The sequence below is a fragment of the Pteropus medius genome, unplaced genomic scaffold, assembly GCF_902729225.1.
Source record: "Pteropus medius unplaced genomic scaffold, Ma_sr-lr_union100, whole genome shotgun sequence".
Taxonomy (NCBI): domain Eukaryota; kingdom Metazoa; phylum Chordata; class Mammalia; order Chiroptera; family Pteropodidae; genus Pteropus; species Pteropus medius.
In genome coordinates, this window is record NW_024342471.1 from 14069529 (window position 1) to 14091811 (window position 22283).

Consider the following 22283-nt stretch of genomic DNA (forward strand, 5'->3'; position numbering starts at 1 on the left):
CATTCTATTCAGTCCTGTAATTTCGTGTGGTGGGAAAATCTAAAATAGAAATATACCGAATAGAAGACAAAGTAAAATAACCATGACGATAAATGGCTACTAGGTGGCTATGACTGCAACATATAGCAGGTCCTTAAATGACTTCGTTTTGTTCAATGTCATTTTGTTACAATGTTCATAAGCTGCTATGGGAACTTAACTCTTGTTTATATAAATTAGCCTATGATAAGATTGCTTTCGTTATATGTATTTCTCTTAAAGGCACAGAACCTATCCACGATGTTAAATGAGGACTCACCGTATATCTAATTCCTACAACACTCCTGAATTGTAGGCTTGATTGTTACTTCTCTTACATGCATTTTTTATAATTTAAGCACATAAGATAATTCAGGTTCATAGAGGTTAATCGGCCCAAAAGTCTTCCATCCATATAATGTCAGAACTGGAATTTGCATCCAGGTCAGTCTGACCCAAAGCCCATGTTCTTTCCACCGCGACGCAATACCACCATAGACACGAGGTTCATTATAGTGTTATCAGAAATATGGAAAAACAATAGAGGAATGGATAAGTAAATTAGGGTATATATACACTTAATGAACAATTATGCAGTCATTAAAAAAGATAAGCTGTTTCGATGGTGCTATAAAAGCATCATGATTGTGATAAAATGCTTAATGAAAAATTGCAGCAGCAAATTTTATGTAATTATAGTTAGGTAAAAGATGTATGCATAGTAACAAAGATAAAACGCAAGGCAGAATAATTGTTGTGCTAGGGGAAGAGCTTCTAGGTGATGCTTTTCTCTTATAGCCAGACTTTCTGTAATATTATTATAAAAATTGGCTGGGGAAGTCTAAAATTACCAACGCATGTGTTGGTGGGAAGTGCACACAGCTGGCAAATATATACAAGACCCTTAAGGGACGTTCCAAAACAGTCTTGAAACCTCTACACATGCTCCTGTCTCCATGCGGCTCTGAGTTTTCGTCACGGTCATGAAAACTCTCTAGGTGAGCTGTTCTGGTGTAGACTTTCTCACCTCTGGCATCCTTCTCGGGAAGGCTTTCACAGCACTGGTCCCTTATTCCAAGTAGTAGCACAGTCATTAAAAAGAACTGCCTTCCAGAATTACAGATAGCACATTTACACAGAAGGTGAGAAAGGACAGAGAGAGCAGTTAAGCCTCACTGCTGACAACATGGCTGATGCTGGGAATGAAGGGACTCGTCCCCTAGACTGTGGCTAGGACCAGTTCCTGAGGGCTCCAGGGAGAGCAGAAGAAGTGCATCTTGTTAAGAGACAAAACGGCTGGAGAGAAGGGAATTGCCAAGGCTATGCTCAGATCCCACCTTCCCCACACCTTCCTACGTACAATCTCCATAGGTCCTTTGAAGTCCAAGCTTCACCTAGGGCCAAGGGTATAGCAACGGCTTCGGCTACTGCCGTCTTGATTCTCAGGAGCCTGGGGAGAATCATAGCCACCAGTGTGCCTAACAGTCCTTCCTGGGAAGCTGCTGCACTAAACCTGCTTGTGTAGGGTCTTTGCACTTTCTGTGCACCTCTACACATGCCTATAGCATTATTATAAATCGGCTGATATTGATAATAGGAACCTAAGCTTGCTGCTGTCTTAATGTCCAATACCACTAGTCCCCTTGACTTGCCATGTGGAGTCCAGCAATGAGGTGGGAGCAACTCTGATATGGACATGTCTGAATCTTGCTTTCATCTACTGGCAACTGGACACTCAGCTGCCCAGTGGGACCAGAGTTTCTGGAAAGTTTCCCTGGAACCTGAGACTAGATGTTGTATCTTCTTATTGGTTCATAATGCTGAGGTCTCTGTGAGCACTGCAACAGCGTTTGTTAACTATTGTGAAAAACGTTTGAAACTGAAACATGCTCAGAGTGCATTGAAAAAATAACAACAAATTACCGTAAAGATAGCTTCTGCAGGACAGAGCTTCAGCCATCCCTATGTCAGTGTTCTGAAAACAGGCTGTGGATGGCAGACAGGCTTTGTCTTGAGTGCCATCTCATTTAATTTCATTAGAAATGATCCCCTAGTACGCTATGAGAGGGATTCTGAGGCCATGTCAGAGTTTGGGGGAACAACGTGCCCTGACTGATCATTGATCTTTCATGGGATTGGTATTAAGGAGGTAGAGGTACACACATGCCCCATACTCATCTGTATTTATTAGCAAATAAGCAAACTGAGACTTAAATTTCAAAACAAGGAGGAAAATATGACTACCACTTCTAATTTCAGGTTTATAGATTTCCACCCAAATTTGTACATATTGTTCTATTCTCCTCCCTTAGATCCATTCCTGTTGAGCAGAGAGAGCTATTATTTTGAGCACAGTTCTATAGTGAATGGAAGGCATGTAAATGCCCCTGCTTGCTATTGACAAATCTATTGAGAAGGAAAAGGGACGCAGAGGTTCAAACTTTGTTAACTAGCTGTTTAAGGAGATCCAGGTCACTCTTATCATACTCTAAAAACTCTGTCTTACATCTAGGAAAACCAATCAACACACTCCAAAACAGAATGATTGGAAGGTAAATTACGGTCTATGTGCTCAGACACCAGAGAGCCATTAAATGGAATAGTTAAGTAGACTACATCGAAACAGAAAAAGGTTTGATTTAGTGAAAACTCAAATTTTGCAATGTGGTCATAATCATGCAAAAAAAAAAAATGACTAGAAAAAAAAAAACAGCAAACCTACGTGAAAGGGTTGGTATGGGAGGAAGTGGGATAGGGGTTACTTTCTACTCCCCGTTTTCCTAACGCCATGCAATGTGGCTGCAGTGTCACTAACATTAACAAAGAAAAAATTATTATTTTTTTAAATCAAGCAATCTGATAAGGAAGTAGATATTTAAATATCTATTATAGCTGTTGCTTTAACTTGATTCGAGTGTGGAGTTGAGTTTTAGTCATTAAAAAAAATATTTACTGAGTATCTACTTTATGCCAGGTGCTGTTTTAGCAGCACGGGGTACAGCTGTAAAAAAAGATCCCTAACCTTGACATATTTACCCATTAGCAGTTGGGTTCTATGAGTTAAATGTCAGTCCACTGGTCCTTGAAACCTCATGTAGTCTATTACAGATTTAGGACATAATCTTATGATTTGATGTGGTCATATCAGGTCATATTTGTGCACTAACTGAAACCAACACTTACTCCTGACTATCACCATGCCTGGGACCTCAAAGGGAACCCCTCTAATCTTCATTTGTTTTTTTATAAGTGCCTACTGTGTTCTCCCTTGGTGAGTAATATATATGTGGGTCCTGTTTTCACGGCACCTACAATACAAGGAGGCACTTATAATTAAATATATAATAATTGGTAATTGTGCTACATGTTATTCAGGAAATGGAGCAGCAATAGAGAATAATGGTGAGTGGAGTCTTACTTTATGACTGTCAGAGAGGGTCCTTCTGAGCAGGTGGCTTGCATGTTGATACCTGTAGTATAAGAATGAGCCGTCCACAGAAGAGGAGGTAGAAGAGCTTTCTGCTAACTCAAAAGTCCATGTGCAATGAGCCTGAAGCAGGAGAGAACTTGGCATATTGAAGAACATAAATAAGGCCAGTGAGACTAGAGAGAAAAAGAGAATGCAAGACGCAAGGTCTTTTGAACCTAAGTTAGCAGTTTGAATTTTATGTGAAATGCAGCATCTCTATAAGTAAGGTAATAAAACTTTGGGAGACATTAAAGAAAACTTAAGTAAATATAGAGAGATTTAATAGTGTAAAGATGTCAGTTACCCCCCGTGTTGCTCTATGCATTCAATGCAATTCTAATCAAACCTACAACTGAGATTTTCATTAAATTTGATAAGTGGATTCTAAAATGAAAGAGCCAAAGGCAAGAATAACCAAAATATTTCTGAAGAAGAATGAGGAGGAGGGATCTGCTCTGTTAGAAAACAGGATTAACTGGGTACTAAAATAATTATGACTGTGTGTGTTTCTGATGTATGATGGCTCAGAAACAAATTAGTGCATATAAGTAATTTTGGCATATGTCAGATATGGCCTGGTAGATTAAGGAAAAAGAGGGACTATTCTTAAAAGAACTTGGGAACAGTATTTATCCATATAGAAAAGTGAATTTTGTACCTCATCTCACATCATACACAGAAATTAACTGCAGATAGATCAAGGGCTTAAATTTAGGGAGCAAAACTATACTTTTAGTAGAAATATAGGAAATAATCTTCCTTACCTTGGTTTAGGGAAGAGCGTCTTAAGGACACAGAATCCGCTAACCATATAAGCAAAGACTGATAAAATTGACTATAATTGAAGGCTTTGGTTATCAAAAGATATCTTACAGGAAATAAAAATGACAAGTTACACATGTAATTGGCAAAACAGTATCAAAAATATATAAAGAACTACTAAATATCAGAGGACAGATAATCTGGTAGAAAAATGAGCAAAAGACATAAACAGACATTCCACAGAAGAGGAAATACAAATGAGGAACAAATATACAATAATGTGTTCAATCATTAATGATAGAGAAAATAAAAAGTGAGACAAGATGCCATTTTATACCTTTTGAACTAGCCAAAATTAAGAATGCCGACAATACCAAATATTGAAGAGGATTTGAAATCATAGGAGATCTTATATTTTGGAGGCATGAGGGTAAATTGGTAAGACTAGTTTGGAAAATAGCTTGGCTTTTTTTTTGTTTTTAAAGTTGAACATTCATTTACCATATGACCTAGTTTCTGGATATAAACTCAAGAGACTATCTTGCATATATGCACTAGGAGATATGTATAAGGATGCTTATACGATCACTGTTCATAAAGGCGACATCTGGAAGCAACCCCAAATTTTATCAAAAGTCAATGGATAAATGTGTTGCAATATCCTCACACAATGGAATATTATATAGCAGTCAAGATGAATGTGCTACAGCTGTACTCATCAATAGGGATGACTGTTAGCACATAATACGGAATTAAAACGTTCCATAGATTATAGACAACTTAAAATCCTTTATTAAGGTTAAAAGTCTAATAAAATAAAAATAATACACCCTTAAGGAATGCATACAAGTAGTAACAATAAATTATATACAAGGTTTGGGATAGCAGGAGCTTGGGATGGGAGGGGCTCATAAATAGATACATGATATTGTTAAATTTCTGGTTGTTCTGATAGCTGGTATGCTATTATGAAAATGAAATAATGAACAAATGCAAAAGAGGTTCATGGACAGACTCATGGGGAAAGTGTTTCCTGTAACTAGGAATAAGATTAATTCAATTTTGGGCACCAGAGTGTGTAGGTCAGCGTGGGAAGGTCCATTGAGTCTACCTAGTCCAATTCTCCCAGGTCATAGATGTAGAAATCAAGGCCAGATAGGGAAAGGAATTCACTCAAATATATTACTCAGCTATGGCAAACTAAAAGTCAGTAATAAATTTCTCAATTACATGATTCACTATTTGACTTGTAATGACACGTGTATGCTAAAAATATGTATAAAAGGGAGACCAAGAAAGCAATAATGATTTTTATGACATATATTTTGGAGGGCTCTGAAGAAGACCTGGTATGTATGTACGCATGCAAGTGTGTACACATGCACATATGCACGTATGTGTATGCACATATGTATACAGGCATGTATGCAGAGTCTATAATAAAGTAGGCCATGGCCCTGTGCTTAGGTGTAAAATTTAAGAAGTCAAAAGGGGCCATTGGCTCAGGAGAAGGGGAAGAAAGCCACTGGCTATCTCCTGAGGCCAATGAAAGCATAATCTCTGAATCACAAATTTGAATTCCAATGTCCAGAGACTTCAGAGTAAAGGCCCCAAATGTCCTGACGATAGATGAAAACTTGAAATCACCCTTCCTTCAGGTCCCAGACACAGAGCTGTTCTCACCAAAACAGACACAGAAGAGCTGGCCAGTGAAAAGCAGCAGATCGGTGCCGCACGCCCAGTCCTGGTGGAATTCCAACAGGAACATGTTATTCACGTAAAATATCTGAAAGAACTACTTGTGATGTTTAAAGAGACACTTGGCCGCTTAAACGCTGCCTCTGGGCACACTAATTAAAAGGACCGTGAAGCCTAAGAGCAGGCTCCATCTCTGGCCATGTGGCTGGGCGTACAATGCATAGAAACACAGTTCCCACCCAGGTAAGAAAAACAGAGTAGTGGCCACGCTGTGCCAAATGCAGAACTACCTTTTTGTGTCCTTCCCTTCGCTCCCCTAGGACCACAGTAAGTAAGTAGGATGGAATTTAACCTGTGGATTTTTTTTTTTTAATGCAACATTTTCCTTTAGCAAAAGTTCTAGAGAGAAATTATGGCAGAAGTTCATGAGGAACAGTGGGGAGCCTACTGAAATAACAGGAAGACGTGAGGGGACTGGGTTCCTCTAGTCCAGGACAAAACAGACATAGCGCCCTGCCTCTTGTGTCTCCGATATCTCCTATAGTTAACTCCCCAAAGAAATAGAGCCATTCGGAGGATGCAGTTGAGAATGGGGGCGGAAGCTTCAGACACAGATGCCAGCAAACACATACATACATATGCGCATACACGTGCCAACGTACAACTCCATAAACTCACAATCACACATGCTTATGCACACATGCGCGCGCGCACACGCACACGCACACATAACCCACACACACACATCCCACAAGACAAACACACTTATCCACATGTGCACCCTGCAGGAACCTTTGTCGTGCAGCAGCAGCTACTCTTTTCCTACAGCTAAACTGAACGAATAATGCTCAGTGTGAAAACCTTCTCCTTGCAGGAGAACATGATTCGCTGTTCTTTAGGTAACAAGCAGTATGCGTCTGTTGATACCTACTGTCACGTTACCTGGCTCCATCACAAATATCCGCATATAACTAGCAAAAAAAAAAAGGCACCCCGAGGCCAATATATAGGCGTTCTTGATATTTCACTAGTGGAAGACAGGCAGCTCTAATGGCCTCACTTATATAAATGCAACTTACTTCAGAACACAACTTCCTGTCCTTCCAGATTCTGAGTGCCAGAAATCATTCTTTTCAACCTGAGGCATTTCTATTGAAACACCTGTCAACCTGTACCTGTCAGCACAGCAGACCTGTGTATGGCATCTACCCAAGGATGCCTGCGGTTTTCAGATCTCTGGAAGAGAAACAGCCTATGGATGTTGAGTGATGAGCTGAGGGTTAGGAAAAATGGCTCCTAGATATCTCAGGGCCCTGGCTCTTAAGATTTAAGGAAGGCCTCTGGGCAAATCTATTAGGTTTTGTGTGCGTGTGTATATATCTTTTTTAATCTCACAAATAAACAATAGAACTTACTTCTACTATACAGGAGAGAGAAAGAGATTTATAAGGTAAGGTTTATTGTGGGCTCCAACATCACGGTTACAAGATGCCATTAGCAAAATGCAAAGGGATATTGACAGAATAATACGGCTCTGTGTGTCTTCAATTACTCGACAAACTGTTTGTTTAGCAACCTTGAGGAAAAAAGGCCAACGCTTCTTGAATTTGATCCTTAAAAAATTAACACCTAGCACCAACCTGTGCCTGAGCAAGTTAACTGTAGTGTAACATCAGTTAGAGATGGATTTTGACAAAGTGAGAATGAAGACAGGGTTAAGACTGCTTATTTGGCATATGTTTGGCTAGGTTAATATATCAGAGTGGACTGACTGGATTTCATTTTACATGGTGCACTTTCCAATCCTGGATGTACATTAGAATTCCCCAAGGAACTTTAAAAAAAAAAAAAAAACCTACCTGGATAGAACTTCTCCCTTAGGGATTCTAACTTATTTGAATCTGCAATGAGGTCTAGGCATCCATATATCCATCCATCCATCCATTTATGTACCTACCTCCCTCCTTATTAATCTATGTTTTGGGGGCTCTCAAGGTATGATTCCAATCTTAGCCAAGCTTCAGAACCACTAAATTGGTTAGGCAAAACTTTCATCATTTCTCCTCGTTAAGATAAAGCCCGAATTCACACATTCAGCCAAGGAATATTTATTGACCACATACACGAGCAAGCTAGTCTCTTACATCTCTAGGATGTGCTGAAAAGCAAAAACAAATATGGCCAATATTGAGTTCAAGCCCAAAGGCCATCAGGCTGGAGAAACAGGGAAGAGCTAACATCACAGCCAAGTCTGAAGGTCGTCTGCCCAGGGGAGCTCAAAATTTTGTTCTATTCCGAACTTCAACTGATTTGGATGTAGCCTACCCACATTATGGAAGTCAACTTGCTGGACTCAAAGTCCACTTAAATGTTAATCTCATCCAAAAACACCATCGGAAATATCCAGAATGATGTTTAACCTTCTATCTGGGCACCTCGGCTCAGGTAAGTTGACGTGTAAAATAATCATCACACGGCCCATGCCCTTATGGGCTAATAGTCCAGAAGAGGACTGGATGATACTAAAGTACACCAAAAAAATAAGTGCAGAGTGTGAAAATGGTATGGAAGGGCGAGATAAAGTGGAGCGTAGAGAGGAAAAGCCTCTTGGAGGTGAAGAACAGAAAGGAGCCAACCATGATAAGTATAAAGTGAAAAGTTTTATAGGCAGAAGAAATGATGTTCACAGAGTCACATGAGCTGCAAAGAACTGAGTGAGCTTGCAAAAATGCTAGAAGGCTAGAGGGGCTTGACACATAGAAAACAATGGGAAGAAAGGCAGAGAGGAAGTTTGAGAGGCAGGCGGGGACCGAGTCATTCAGAGCCCTAAAGTTAAGGTGAAGCCAAAGCAGGGAACGTGATTGGATCCACCTTTAAGATGTTCTGTCTGGCTGCAACGTGAGGAAGTAGAATAGAGGAAATGTCAACAGGGGATGGGCAGGGAGGTCCTCAAAGAGTCTGGGCATCTGACGAGTGCTCAGAACCAGGTGGTGGTGGAGACAGGGCCATGTGACCTAACGGAGAAGAAAATTAAACTTTCTAGAGCATTAGATGTGTGGCAGGCAGCGATGGGGAATAGATGATCCCCACATTTACGGCTTAAACAATTCGAAAGAAACAAGAGCTTTTATCATAGTTACCAGTCTGGCTCAAGTTATACCCAATAGCTGCCTGCATTATGCAAATTGTGTATCCTAATTAATGTAGATCCAGTTTGAATTATGCAAATTCTTGCTTTGGGCTGTATGAGTCATTTCCTGCCTATTCTACCTCCTGCCCATCAGGACCACCCGCCACACTCCTTGCTGCTCCTGTGGACGAGAGCCATGAGTGTGTCCGGGGTCAGTGAGCTCTTGAGTGGCCATAGTGGCCAAGTCAAAGGACTGGAGGAAGGTGTGCCTGAACATCCACACTGAGCCAGCACCCTCCTAGGGTCCTCTCTCACGAGCACACGCCCGCCACTGGCCCTTCTCTCCATCAGTGTGTGCCTGCTCCAATCCCAGGCAGAACGCCTGTCTCAGAACACGTGCCCAGCCTTCTTGCAATGCACTTCTGCAATCCATCATACACCATCTGTATGCTGGAAAAATATTGACACCCCTCCGACCCCACTGCACCTTTCAAAGGCACTCCCACACAGGAATGCCATTTGTTTTATTGAGGCAAAGTCTGTGCTTTATTTAACTCTGAACGCCAGGCACCTTAGAATAGCTTGCAAGATAAATGTCAATCAACTCTAGCATAATCAAGACATCCATTCCTGCCTCATTAGGGTCCTCTCATTCTCTTTAAGCTTCTCAGATTTATATGCTGTAATTAGAAACTTGGTGATTTTGACTGCTAAACAGAAAAGCTTACAAGGAAGCTTTACATGTCTGAATTTTAAATATTTTCATACTTCGTTAACCTCACTGCTAGTGTAACATCTTCTGGCCCAATTCCCTCACACTGCGTGATTTTTATTTTTGGACAGAGATGAGAACAATTAATTGAATCGAGACACATATTGATTACTGTTTTTCATGAACTCCGAACAGCTTGTCTGTGCATGATTTTATTGAGGAGTTTTTAAACCACTGTTTGGCTGGATTTTTTCCCCAGTGACCTCATTTGGGCTGTAAGTGCCTGTCTGCAGTTTCGACGGTCTGTTTTTGGTGAGCTGTGTTGTTCACAAGAGAACAGTCAGAATGGGAGAGGCCACCCCAACCTTCTTCGCATACAGCCCCTGACTGGGGCACCCTGATATCTCGTTCAAACCCACGTAGGGCTCTGGAAGTGTCTAAGGGAATGGCCCGATTTCCACATTCCTGATGAAAATACTCAGGTCTTTGGACCCTGTACGAGCAGGGACATTACTCAGTTGATTCAATGGCCACATTATTTATCTGAGGACTGCAGTGTTTTCATCAAGCGGAGCTGTCCAGATCCAGACTGAAACTTTAGAAATGTCTCTTAGAGCAGAGCTTCTCACACCTGAATGTGCTTCTGCATCATCTGCAGGTCTCGTTAAAACACAGACGAATCTGTGGGTCTGGGCTGGGACCCGAGATTCTGCATACCTGCTGTTGATCTGCTAGCGTGTGGACGCGAAGCCTTTGACATGACCCACCTCTGCCCTCTCTGTCCATCTGTGATCACAGAAGTACATCCTGCATCTCCCTCTAAAAGTACAGATCCCTGGGGATCTGAGACCCCGGGCTAATCCCTAACTCATTAGCAGCAGGAAAAGAGGCAGATGTGACGAAATTTTCACATCTCGACCTGGGTGTGAGGTCTTCCAATAAGAAACCAAGCCCTCTTTGCAACATCGCGGATGATGGCAATGTCACATTTTCCAGGTGTCCTCGAGATGTTTGTGTGATAGCCCTTTAGCTACTCGACAGCCAGGTGATCTTTTAAGAATGTAAATCTGACTCACTCATTCCTCTGCTTAAAATCCTAGGGCTTTTATTCCTTTCAGGATAAAGCACAAACTCTAGAAGCCCTGCATAACCTGACCCTGCCCGCCCATGGTCTCATCACTGTACTCTGTGCTTACAAAGCTTCAGTCACTCTGACCTCCTTCCTATTTGTCAAACACGCCAAAGTCATTCCTATCCCAGGGCCTTTGCACTAGCTCTTTCCTTCACGTGTCATCATTGCTTTGACTTCAAAGACTCTGGCCACAGGCAAGGTTTCAAGAGCAGAGCAACTTAAAAATGAGCTATAAACCTTTGATTTTACAGGTTTGAGATGAGTTTATTTTTCTCTTGATTCTTACCCAGTGAAAGCCTGGAACAGCCTGATGTTACAAAGAGAGGGCTGAAGCCCAGAGAGAATGAGACATAATCAAAACCACTCAAATTTTGGGGGGCAGACTGTCCAAGGATGGACCCAGAGGTTGTGACTTGGACCCATGAAAATGGAGAAGAAAATTTAATCTTAACATTTTACGTAGTCCTTGGACCTGCAGGGTTTAGCAATATTTACAATATTACACAGTGCTAACCCTCCATCCTTCTTTTTTGGCTTTTGACTTTGCTGAGTCCAAGGTTGTACATAGGAAGCGATAGACAATCCTGAATTTCTTTTTCATTCACTTTATCATGTTTTTCTTTGTCACAATATATACATTTTGGGGCCAGAGAGGATTATTTGTAATTTATGGATTTCTCTCTAGAAATTACAACCAGAACCTAATTTAAAAAATCAAATTCGTTTCGTCTAATTAAATTAGAAAATTGCCTCATAAACACATAGTCTCATATAAACGTCTTTAAAAGCAAGGTCTCCTATTTATTGTCTAGGCCAGGATTTGGTTGAGCCCAGTACGGAAGAGACTCCCTGTCTCTCTGCTCAGGAGAACATGTTCTTTTTTTATCAATTGTCAAAAAATTTTTTAAAGAGTAGTGTGATTTGGAGTAGTGCTTCTCAAACTTCAATGTGAATCACTCAGGTGCCTTGTTAAAATAGAAACTCTGATTCAGGAGGTCTAATGGGGCCTCAGATGCTGTATTTCTAACCAGCTCCCAGGTATTATGGATGCTGCTGGTCCATGGACCACACTGAGTAAGAAGCAAGACGTCTGTTGAATTCACAACCTATGACTCTGCCATCTGAGCTGCGTGACCTTGGTCTTTTCACTCTGCCTCTCTGAGTCTCAATTTTCTCATTTTTTATGTAATGATAACAGCTCACATTTATTAATGAGATTTCTAAATGTCGAACACCATACAAAACATATGTTTATGTTTATACAGAAACATAAATGAGTTTCACGGGTTACATGCACCTTGGGTCACGTGATGAACTCAGCAAGTAGGTGGCAGAGCTGGCATTCGGAACGAGGCGGTCGGACCCCAAAAGTCAGCATTCTCATTCTCTGAGGCCTCACTAGCTTGTGACACACATGGTCACGGCCATGCTTATGCTTGAAATACAACCTCCTTTGCTCCCTTCACAGCATAATTCAAGAATTTTGGCATATTCCCAGAAGATAACCTCAAATGTCACAAAAAGTTAGATAGCTGCAGCTTTCAAGCTCCAGTTCTCTGTAATCATGGCCCAAGTAGCAGTGAAGAAGCTACGTAAAGGGGGTCTCATGATACCTGTATCCAATGGAGTCCATCGTGGGGATGCCAACAACCCTAGCAGTTGGTCTTTGAAAATCTACAAGGCATTGAGTTCACACAGAAGTGAGCAGCAGGGTACATTGTCCCTATCTGTGCCCACCTTGGTGCTCAGAGATCCAGAGACTGTACCATCGAATGAGGCCTCAACTTCAGGGAGCTATTGCTCAAACAGGGTGTCTAACTCAGAGTTGTTTGCACCCTTGTTCTCTCTCCATCTATTTCTTTCTTCCTATCAGGGAATAGGAATGAAGGGTTTCCCAGCCCAGCCCAGTGCATAAATCCTCTTAGAAGAAGAAGTCTACTGCTCCCTAGGAAAAAAAAAATCTGCGCAGAGATATGGCTCTATCTGCAACATGGTCTAAACCAGCATTTTTCAAGTGCAGGGAGCTCCAAGGACCTGGGTCTTTTCATTACAAAATTGTCCTCAATTCAAAACAAAATGAAAAAAAAATAAGATTGTTCATGAGTTATTCATAAAGCAAAACTTATTCAATTTGAAGGACTTCCTTTTATTCTGAAATTATGTCCTTTCTATATTTTTGAAATTATGTCTTATGAAATGAAGTTAATAAAAATGGTAAAGCACTCGTGTTGGTCCCCAAAACCTTTCGAAATGTTACTGGTCTGTGAATTCCAAAAATCTTGAACATTTGGTGTAGCAATTCATTTACATAACAGCACTAAGCAACTCAAATCTCTGAGTCCTGGGTCCTTCCTCTCTGCTTTACAAAGAGCGGGTTGCCATACACAATGGATCTCTATTTCGTGTGTGTGTGTGTGTGTGTGTGTGTGTGTGTGTGTGTGTGTAATTGTGGCTTCTGCTTTACAAAGACCAGCAGGTAGCTTGAAATGAATGGGTTTTGTCTCAGTTGAGTTTCCAGCCCCTCTTTTCCCCAAGGAACTTCCCTGAACTCCCTCTGCATTGCTGTATTTTGCTATTGTACCCTGTATGAGAATCTCCTGCTGTTTTAGAACATAAGACTTGGGAGGAGAATCAATCTTCTCCATATCCCAATACTAAAATTTAGCTATATCCACCCTACTGAAGTTTTTCTGTTTGTTTTTGTTTTGGAATGGACTTAGATACAATTTGTTCTAATTCTGAATGTTTTCAGGAAGCTACATTGCGTTGGCTTATGGGGGCACTCCTGTCTAAATGGTTCTGTTCCATCTCTGATATGAGGCCCTGTTACTCCTGGGACACCATCACCTGGATGACAATAAAATATGCTTTGGCCACAGAGCAATGGTAAAGCTCAAGAACCATGTACCCAGAGGGGAGAGAATGACATTGGGATTTTTTGCGTGCCCAGGGACTGACATGGGTAGGCTGGACATCATGTGAGTAGTGTGTGGTTTTGCACATGAACTATAGCTACTATTTCCTAGGCCTGGGTCTTCTTGGCTATGCCAGGACAACTTGACTCCTTGAGCCCTGACCTCCTTGCTAAAGAGATCGATAATCGCTACCATGCATAGTATATCTGATTTTCTTCATCATCGGTGGCTATTAAGACAACGCAACTGTATGCCCTTGGGTTTCCTTCCCACTGTACTGTCAGAAACCTTTTGGTAGTTGTATCTCACTTGCCTTCATGCCCTCAATGGAGCTCTGGACATCGTAAGCATTCACCACCTTCAGGCTGAAGAAGTCAATAGAATAAAACCACAACAATGTGATAGCAAAAGGGGCCGCCTTACCTCATAGAGCGTGATGACCCCGTTGGTCTCATTGGGAGGTTTCCACTGGATATAGATCTTCTCCTCAAAGGGCCCCCCTTGGATAGACTCTAGAGGAACAGCTCCTGGAACTACAGAAGGGAAAAGTTAGGAACTGGATTCCATCTTCCATCTCGTTTTCCCAGCCTCATCGACCTAGAACAGGAGTTGGTGAAGTTTTCCTGTAAAGGATCAGATATAAATATTTTAGGCTTTGTGGACCATACATCCCAGTAGCGATTACTCAACTCTGAAAGTGTACCACAAAAACAGCTGTAGAAAATCCATAAATGAATGGGCATGGCTGCATTCCAATAACACTTTATTTCCAAAAAAAAGGCAATGGGCTGGAGTTGACCCATGGGCCATAGTTTGCTCACCCTTTCCCTGGAAGGACAGTGGTTTTCACCTGCAAACTGACCAAGTCTGGTCTTGAACTAAACATGGGAGGACACCAGCAGGTGGGGTTCTGGAATTAGAGTCTGGCCTTAGGATTGGTACTTGAGGAAGGCAAAGTGAGCTTCACTATCATTTGCTTCACCCTTCCAAAGTTTCTCCAACTATAAGAAGTGCTTCCTCAGTTGGATCCAACAGGAACTATGTGCCTCGAAATCTCAATCCGATTTGAAGAAGCTCGCCTCACTCCAAGAAGGCAGATAGTTTGTCTCGCTGCTGAGTCTCCAATGTCTGGAACACAGTGGATGCTGAATAACCATTTGCCGGTTGGATAAACAGGCAAATAAATGACCCATGCCAGCATTTTGCCCTAACGAGTGAATCCTTTCTGGGTTGCTTTTGTACCCACGTCAGTCTTCTTTCCGGCATCCTCCTGCTGGATTCCACCACCATTATGACAGTCTGGAAGATGCTGAACCACAAAATAAATAATTCCCCAAACTTCCAGTTACAACCCCCTAGAGAATCATGAATTCATGTAAATCATTACCGGATCTATTTATATTTTGGCATTATAAAAGGAGGTACTTTTACAAAGCGCTTATGCTTTGATCAGAATTTTACATACATTATTTCATTTGAGCCACCAAACAGTTCAGCCCAGTATGTATTATAGCTTTTGTGCTGATAAGGGAATGGAGGCTAAGAGAATTAAATAACTTTCTCAAGGTCATATCACTCTTAAGTTGTAAAGAGGGAAGAGAACACCTGTCTGTGAGCTTCAAAGCATATACTCTTAATCATCATACTATGCCTCTCTAGATATAGCCTCGGCCATATGGTGCAATCAGTTCCCTATTGTTAAATTAAAGTATACTTAGTTTTTCTCATTATGGACATGATCCACAAAATTTGTTGAATATGAAGAATATACAAAAAGATTTAAAAAAAAGAAGAGAACAAAATCACTTATAATCCCTCTAATGAGATATTTTTATGCCCATGCATATACATTTTTTAGTTTTAAAAATTAAACTCCTATTGTGTATATTGTTTTGTGACCCTTTATCACTAAACAAATCGCAGATTTAAAAAAAAATCCTTAAATGTTCCTTGGGGCCATGTATTTTAATGGTTGCTTAGAGCAGAATATGCCCCATTATAGTCACCAATCCTTTAATACTGGGCATTAAATTTGGCTTAAATTTTTTATGATTATAAATAACACTGTAATGAGCATTCTTATAAAGAAGTATTTGCATGAAACTCTGCTTCAACACAAGCCATCCTGCGGTCCCTATGATAAATTTTTGGAGATCAACTTATTGGGCCAACGGAGATGAACTATTTTATTTTTAAGGCTTTGACACATATTAACTGATTGCCTCCCAGAAAGTTTGTACCATTCTGGGATCCCCAACAGAAGAATATGCCTATTCCCAACACTTGCTACCACTATTAAAAAAAATAAATGTATGCGTGTGTTTCTTTTTTAGCATACTGGAGAGTGCAGATTTGTTTTTCAGTTTAATTGACCGCTTGCATTGATTCTTTTATGAAATGCTCTCTATGCCCTGTGCTCATTTTTCTGTATGGCTCTTCCCTTTTGTTCACCATTGTTTTATGAGCTTGTAATTATAATCTGTGTTTAAGAACATAAGCTTTTTTGCATAAGTTACAAATATTTTTGTCATTTTTTTCTTTTGCTTTTTAAATCTTTTAGGCATGTCGAAGCTTTTAAGCAGTCAGATCTCTTATGGCTTTTCCTTATCCATTCATCCTTTCCACAAATATTTATCGACTATTTAATATGACCAAGGGACTGTGGTGGTCACCAGGGGTGCACCAGTGACAAAGAAAGATATAGTCAAATCCTTGATAAAGCTTGTATTCTGGAAAGGGAGACAGACGTTAAATAAATAATTACGCTCATAATTAATTTTTGTAAAGTTGTTATCAGGACTTTGAGGTAAAGGCACAAGGTGTTGGGAGAATTATAACACGCAGAGAAAATCTAGTCTGGCAAGTCAGGATAATAAGTGGAAAATAAGTTAGAATCGATGGATAAGTAGAAGTTACTAGGGCAAAGGCAGGGAGGGCAGATGTTGAGTGTGCTGAGTAGCTTTGTGAGGGCAACAGTAGAAGGAGAAAAACCATCCTAGGGAGAAAAGATAGTAGCTTAAACAAGGGCGATGTTATGAAGAAGAGAAGGGACTGTGTAAGAGATTTGGGGGTGCTAAACTAATGAGATTTAGTGGTGATGGATAAAAGTGAAGGGCGGGGAGAGGTGTCAAGGATAAACCCAGCTCTTCTGTTTTTTTACAATTGGAGTAGATCAGAGTGTTGTTCATAGAAAAGAAGCTTAGAGGAGGGTTAGTTTTGGAGAAGAAGCTGGTGAGCTCAGTTTATTTGTATTTCCTTTGAGTTTGTATAGAACACTCAAGTGGCAATGTTGAGTAGCAACTGGATATATGAGGCTGGGGCCGATGCTTAGAAACTAAAACCATAGGCAGGAAATAGATCTTGTAGCAAGAGTGTAGAGGGGAACGACATGAAGAAAAAAAAGCAGGTCTAGGACTAAGCCAAGAACTCCAGTATTTACAATTAGGATGAAAACAAAGAAACTGAGACACTAGCAGGCCGTGGTCAGAAAGGCAACAGGAAAACTGGGATGGTGAGTTGTTGTCATAGCAGCCAAGGGAGGATCAAGAAGGGATGGGTTAAGAGGGACAGATACTTGGCGAAGTGGTCAAATAGAATGTGACTTTATATTTTCCCACTGAATTTAGTGTCATCAAGGTTGCTTCTAACCCAACCACGAGTAATTTAGGGAGAATGTTGGCATCACAAGCCATCCTGCAGTGAGTAAAGAAAAAAGTGGAAGGTGAAAAATTGTGCTGACACAAGTAAATTCTTTGGGCTGTGGATGGGAGGAGAATGCAAGACGCACAAGGGATGAGATATGGAGCCAAACTAGTGCCCACCTCCCAAAGACAGGAAAGGTTATGGTGTGATTAAAGGCAACCAGAAAAAGTCCAAAATGGAAGCAAGAGGTAGAAAGTGGGGAAAGAGAGAGGAAATAACTGACATTTGTAGGGTCCTGAAAAGGCAGGAGCAGGAGTGGGTGGAAAGATGAGTAGTGTCTGCATCTTTCCCTCCATGAGATAAGAGAAGAGGAAGAAAATGTACAGATGCTTTGAGAGCGGGGAGTTGAGGTGTCCTAATGGCCCTATTTTCTTGAGAAGAGAGGAGGAAACAATCTATTAAAAGTGTAGTGTTGAAGTTTCCTCAGGAATTTGGAGAAGCTTTAAGAGGTAGAAAGTGAGCTGAATGGAAAGATGCAGATACGACTCCTTAAGAAGAATCTACCTGATGAAGGTTGTGACTGTGACTATCAAGCTGTAGCACTAGGCCACCTGGTCTCCTTCTTTCTTTCCAGTTTAAAACAAAATTCTTTTACTTACCCCAGATTAGATGAATAGTCATCTGTATTTTCTTCTATTTATTTTATTATTTATTCTCATTGCTTTCTTTTTGAAATCTAATATTTGAATTTATCTAGAATCTGTTGACCTTCAACAAATAGCCACTATTTCTCCAGCAAAATGGGTTTATTCAGGAAACAGAGATTTGCGATTTGGCACGTACAGTCGAATGGCGAACCACACGGAAGTCTTGAGAAACAGGAAAGGAAACACTTTATCGAGGAGAACAGGAAATTGAGAGCGGTATTAGAAACAAGGAGTTCTTTCTGTTTGGAGGCACGATCAGTGTAGGGCATGAGAGTTCCGGCTACAGGCTCTCCCAACTCCGATCTAAATGAGGTTTCCGTCCAATAATCCTCACAGTCCTTTTCTTATTTATTTTTTTTTTTGAGGTTCTCTGCATATTCTTGTTACTGATTCTTTTATTGGTTATATGTGTTATAAAAATCTCTTGGTTTGTATCTTCTCTTTTTTCTTTATATTACCTTTGGATAAAGATCAATTTATCAGAGTTTTTTTTTTTATATGGGAGAAAGAAGGAGAAAGACAGACTTAGTAACTTGATTTTGGTAATCATTTCACAATGTCTAAGTATATTAAATCATCGTGTTGTACATATTAAATATATACAATTTAACTTATCAATTATACATAAATAAAGCTGGAAAAAAAAAGAGACAGACTTAGTAGCAGATGCTGTCGTTGCCTTGGCCACCTACTAATACTTACTGCGAAACACTGGCTACTCTACCTAAAGGCTGTGCAAGCAAACTTGGTCTCTACACAGGGCAAGCAAGACATGTCAGAGAATCAATGCCTCCCAAACATCCCTCAAGCAATGACAAACAGGAAGTGGATGGATAAATATCTCAGTGTCCTCACAACTCGGCTGGGTTAACTCTGAGACATGTTCTGCTAATACTTCTTGAACCAGCTTAATCCTGAAACCCCAGTGCTGCCTATTATTATTTATTTTTATTGTTTCCAACCCAATGTGGACTAATACTATCATAAAATACATATACCTACAAAAAAACTAATTAATAGGAAAGTAAAATGAAATAGTAAAAGTGAAAATAAAAACAGAAAAGGCAAGCTCCTCCTTTTAAAATTGTAACCTCTATTTCTATAATTATCTTGTCATGGACCGGAAAGAGTTCATGAGTCGGCGTTGGTCCGTGAATCATACTTGGAGTGGCACTGTTTTAAAACTCAGTCATTCACACGGTAACTTTCTCGATAACACACCTTGTATTGGTTGACTTCCTTTCGGTGACTCACTTCCTTTCTTCCTCATCAATGTGCCCTAGACCAACTCTTAAATAAACTGCTTGCATATTTCAGGGTGAGACAAACTCAAAGAAAAATAATATACTCAAACAAAAGTCTTATATAAAATTGCTTTCTCTACATGGAGGTTATAAGAATATTTTCTTCAAATAGTTTTAAAGTTATGCATTTTATAAAATGTCTTCAACCCATTTGCAACAGTGTTTCACGTATAGTGTAAGGTAAGGATTCAATTTCAATTCTTCCTCCCTATCCTAGAACCACTTAAAGAAAAAAAAGTTATTGACTCAAGTAATTCGCCATGCTGCCTTTGTCTTTGCCGGTCTGTCACATTTCCACACATGTATGGGTCTATTTTTAGGTTCTCTCTGTTTTGTCCTTGTGTTGATACTGTACCTTTTTACATAAGAAAGTTCTGTAAATTTATATCTGGTAGAGGAAGGCCTGCAACTTCTTGTCTTAGCTATTCTTGTCGTCTCTACTTGCATATACATGTTAGGATGAGCTTGTAAATTTCCAAAAAAAAAGTGTCTGATTTTAAAGACATTAATTATGTCTTTATAATATTGGGTTTTCCCACCCATAAACATGGTATATCTCTTATTTAGGTCTTTAACATCTTTCAATGCTTTATAGATTTATATATACTATACATATTAAAATATTATGTTAGGTTTATTCCTAAATACCATATACTTTTATTGCTATTTTAAATAGTGTTTTAGAAAACAACCACATACTTGTTAGTTAAATTGAAATACAGTTGACTTTTTAATACTGCCTTCTTTGTCAAACATGCTATATTCCCTTGTTAATACTAATAATTTGTGTGCTAATTTCTGTGGGTTATCTATGTAAAGAATCATAGCATCTGCAGTTAATAATAGTTTTGTTTTTTTCCCAAACTTTAAACTCTTTATTTAATTTTCTTGTCTTCAACAAGAGCCACTAATACAATATTTAGAGAACAGAATGATAAGCATCTGTGATTTCCAATGTTAAATAAAATGATTTTATTATTTCATTCTTGAGTATGGTGTTTGTAGGTTTCTTATATTTACCCTGTATCAGGGTAACTATATTTTTCACTCCTTATGTATAAGAATATATATTTTTAAAGCACACGGAGCTTTAACTGATGCTTTTCAGTATTTATCGTAGCAACAATAGGCTTTTGGCTCTCTCTTTGTTAATGTGAATTACATTAGTAGATTTATTAATGTTGAAGCAATATTGATTTCTTAAAATAAACCAATTTTTTCCCTAGTTGTGTGCAGTGTTGGATTGTTTGCTAATATTATGTTTGGGGCATTTGCATCTAATTGCCTTTTTTCTCATAATAAGTTTGTCTGGTTCAGATATCAATGAGGAGAGGGTATTCCTTCTGTTTCTGCTTTCTGAAAGTTTACATGTAAGATTGGGGTTCCATTGCCCCGAGTGTTTGTCTGCTTGCACTTAGAAAGCCATGTGGGACTGGCGTTTTCTTTGTTGGAAGAGTTTAAACTCCTGATTCTATATCTCTATTTGTTATAGAATTATACACATTTCTTTTCTTTAGTCAAGATTTTTCATTTATATTTTGTTTGGAATTCTTCCATATCCTATAAATGTCAAATTTATTAGTATAAAAGGATATTTAGTATCTTCATTTTATCTTTTTTATTGTGAAATTCACCATATAAGTATATAAAACAAATATGCATATCACTAATTTATTATTATTCTGTATCCTCGAAAGGTAACCACTTTCTTAACTTCATAGTAATTAGGTCCTTGCTTTTCATTATAGTTTTTATTCTGTAAACATACATCCCTAAGCACTATAGGGTTTGTTATTAAATAAAAATAATAAAGATAATAAATAGTGCTGAACTCTATTCCAAAGATCAGTCTGGGAAAATGAACCTCTTTATGTTAACTTATATTCCATGAACATGTTTTCTCCCAGCCTTTATTTATCTGTTCTGTTGAGTATGTGGATTAGTGTTTTGTTTCATTTTTAAATCTTATTTCTTGCTATAATTCTTATGGGACATTTGTTTTGCATTATCAGATTAGTCTCCTTTAGTAAGAATGAAAGTACATTTTCACTTGTCCAGGAACCTTTCTTTATGCAGCCTTATAAGATGTGGTATGGGATGGTCTAGTTTGGTGGGTCAGGATGTTCTGCTAGGGATTACATGAGATCCTGTTTTACATATTTCTAACCCATTACTTGGCCAGATAAAGAGGAGTCTGCTTGCATGGGAATGCTGGGAGGAATGAGAGTTAGCCTCCTTTGCTCTGTGAACTGACATATAAACATGCCCACCACACTGAGATCTCCCCATGCCCCTCTCCCTCCCACCAGCTCCAAGCCTCCCCCCTCCCCGCCCCATCTTGCCACCAGCCCTTGTCAGTCAGAAGTTGAAGATATTAATGCAGTTGGGTTTGGAAGGGTTTCATTTTGTGCTCTGGGGATGAGGGAGAGGTCTCTTTCAATGAACTCATAGCTCTGTCCTTTTTTCCCCATTTAAGTCTCCCTACGGGTGATGATGTGATTTGCCTCATGGTTTAACAAGATCGTTCTGGCTGCCGTGTTGAAAAGAGAGCAGGGACCAGGCCCGAAGCTGAAAGACCATTTAGGAGACTGGGGCAATAATCCAGGTTGGAGAGCACACTGGCTGGGGGATCAAAGAGCTAATCGAAGAGGCTGTAAAAATGGTCAAGGTCTCGCTGTCCATTGAATTATGAGTTGAGAGAAGTGCCGATGGATGGGATGTGGGAGTGAGCAGGGCTGCCTGCCGCTTTGCACAGAGCAAGGGAGCGCCAATCATAGCAAATGCAGGGTGAAGA

The 22283-nt window shown here is 39.8% G+C and overlaps 1 protein-coding gene across 2 annotated transcripts in view; it reads right to left on the reverse strand.

The window, feature by feature from the left end:
* PTPRT (protein tyrosine phosphatase receptor type T) overlaps positions 1–22283 on the reverse strand; it is a 937324-nt gene that overhangs the window by 308112 nt on the left and 606929 nt on the right. For both annotated transcript variants that reach the window (XM_039864357.1, XM_039864356.1), the window contains exon 9: positions 14260–14369. In XM_039864357.1, the coding sequence (XP_039720291.1) occupies positions 14260–14369 (110 nt within the window). The remainder of the gene's footprint in view (positions 1–14259; positions 14370–22283) is intronic.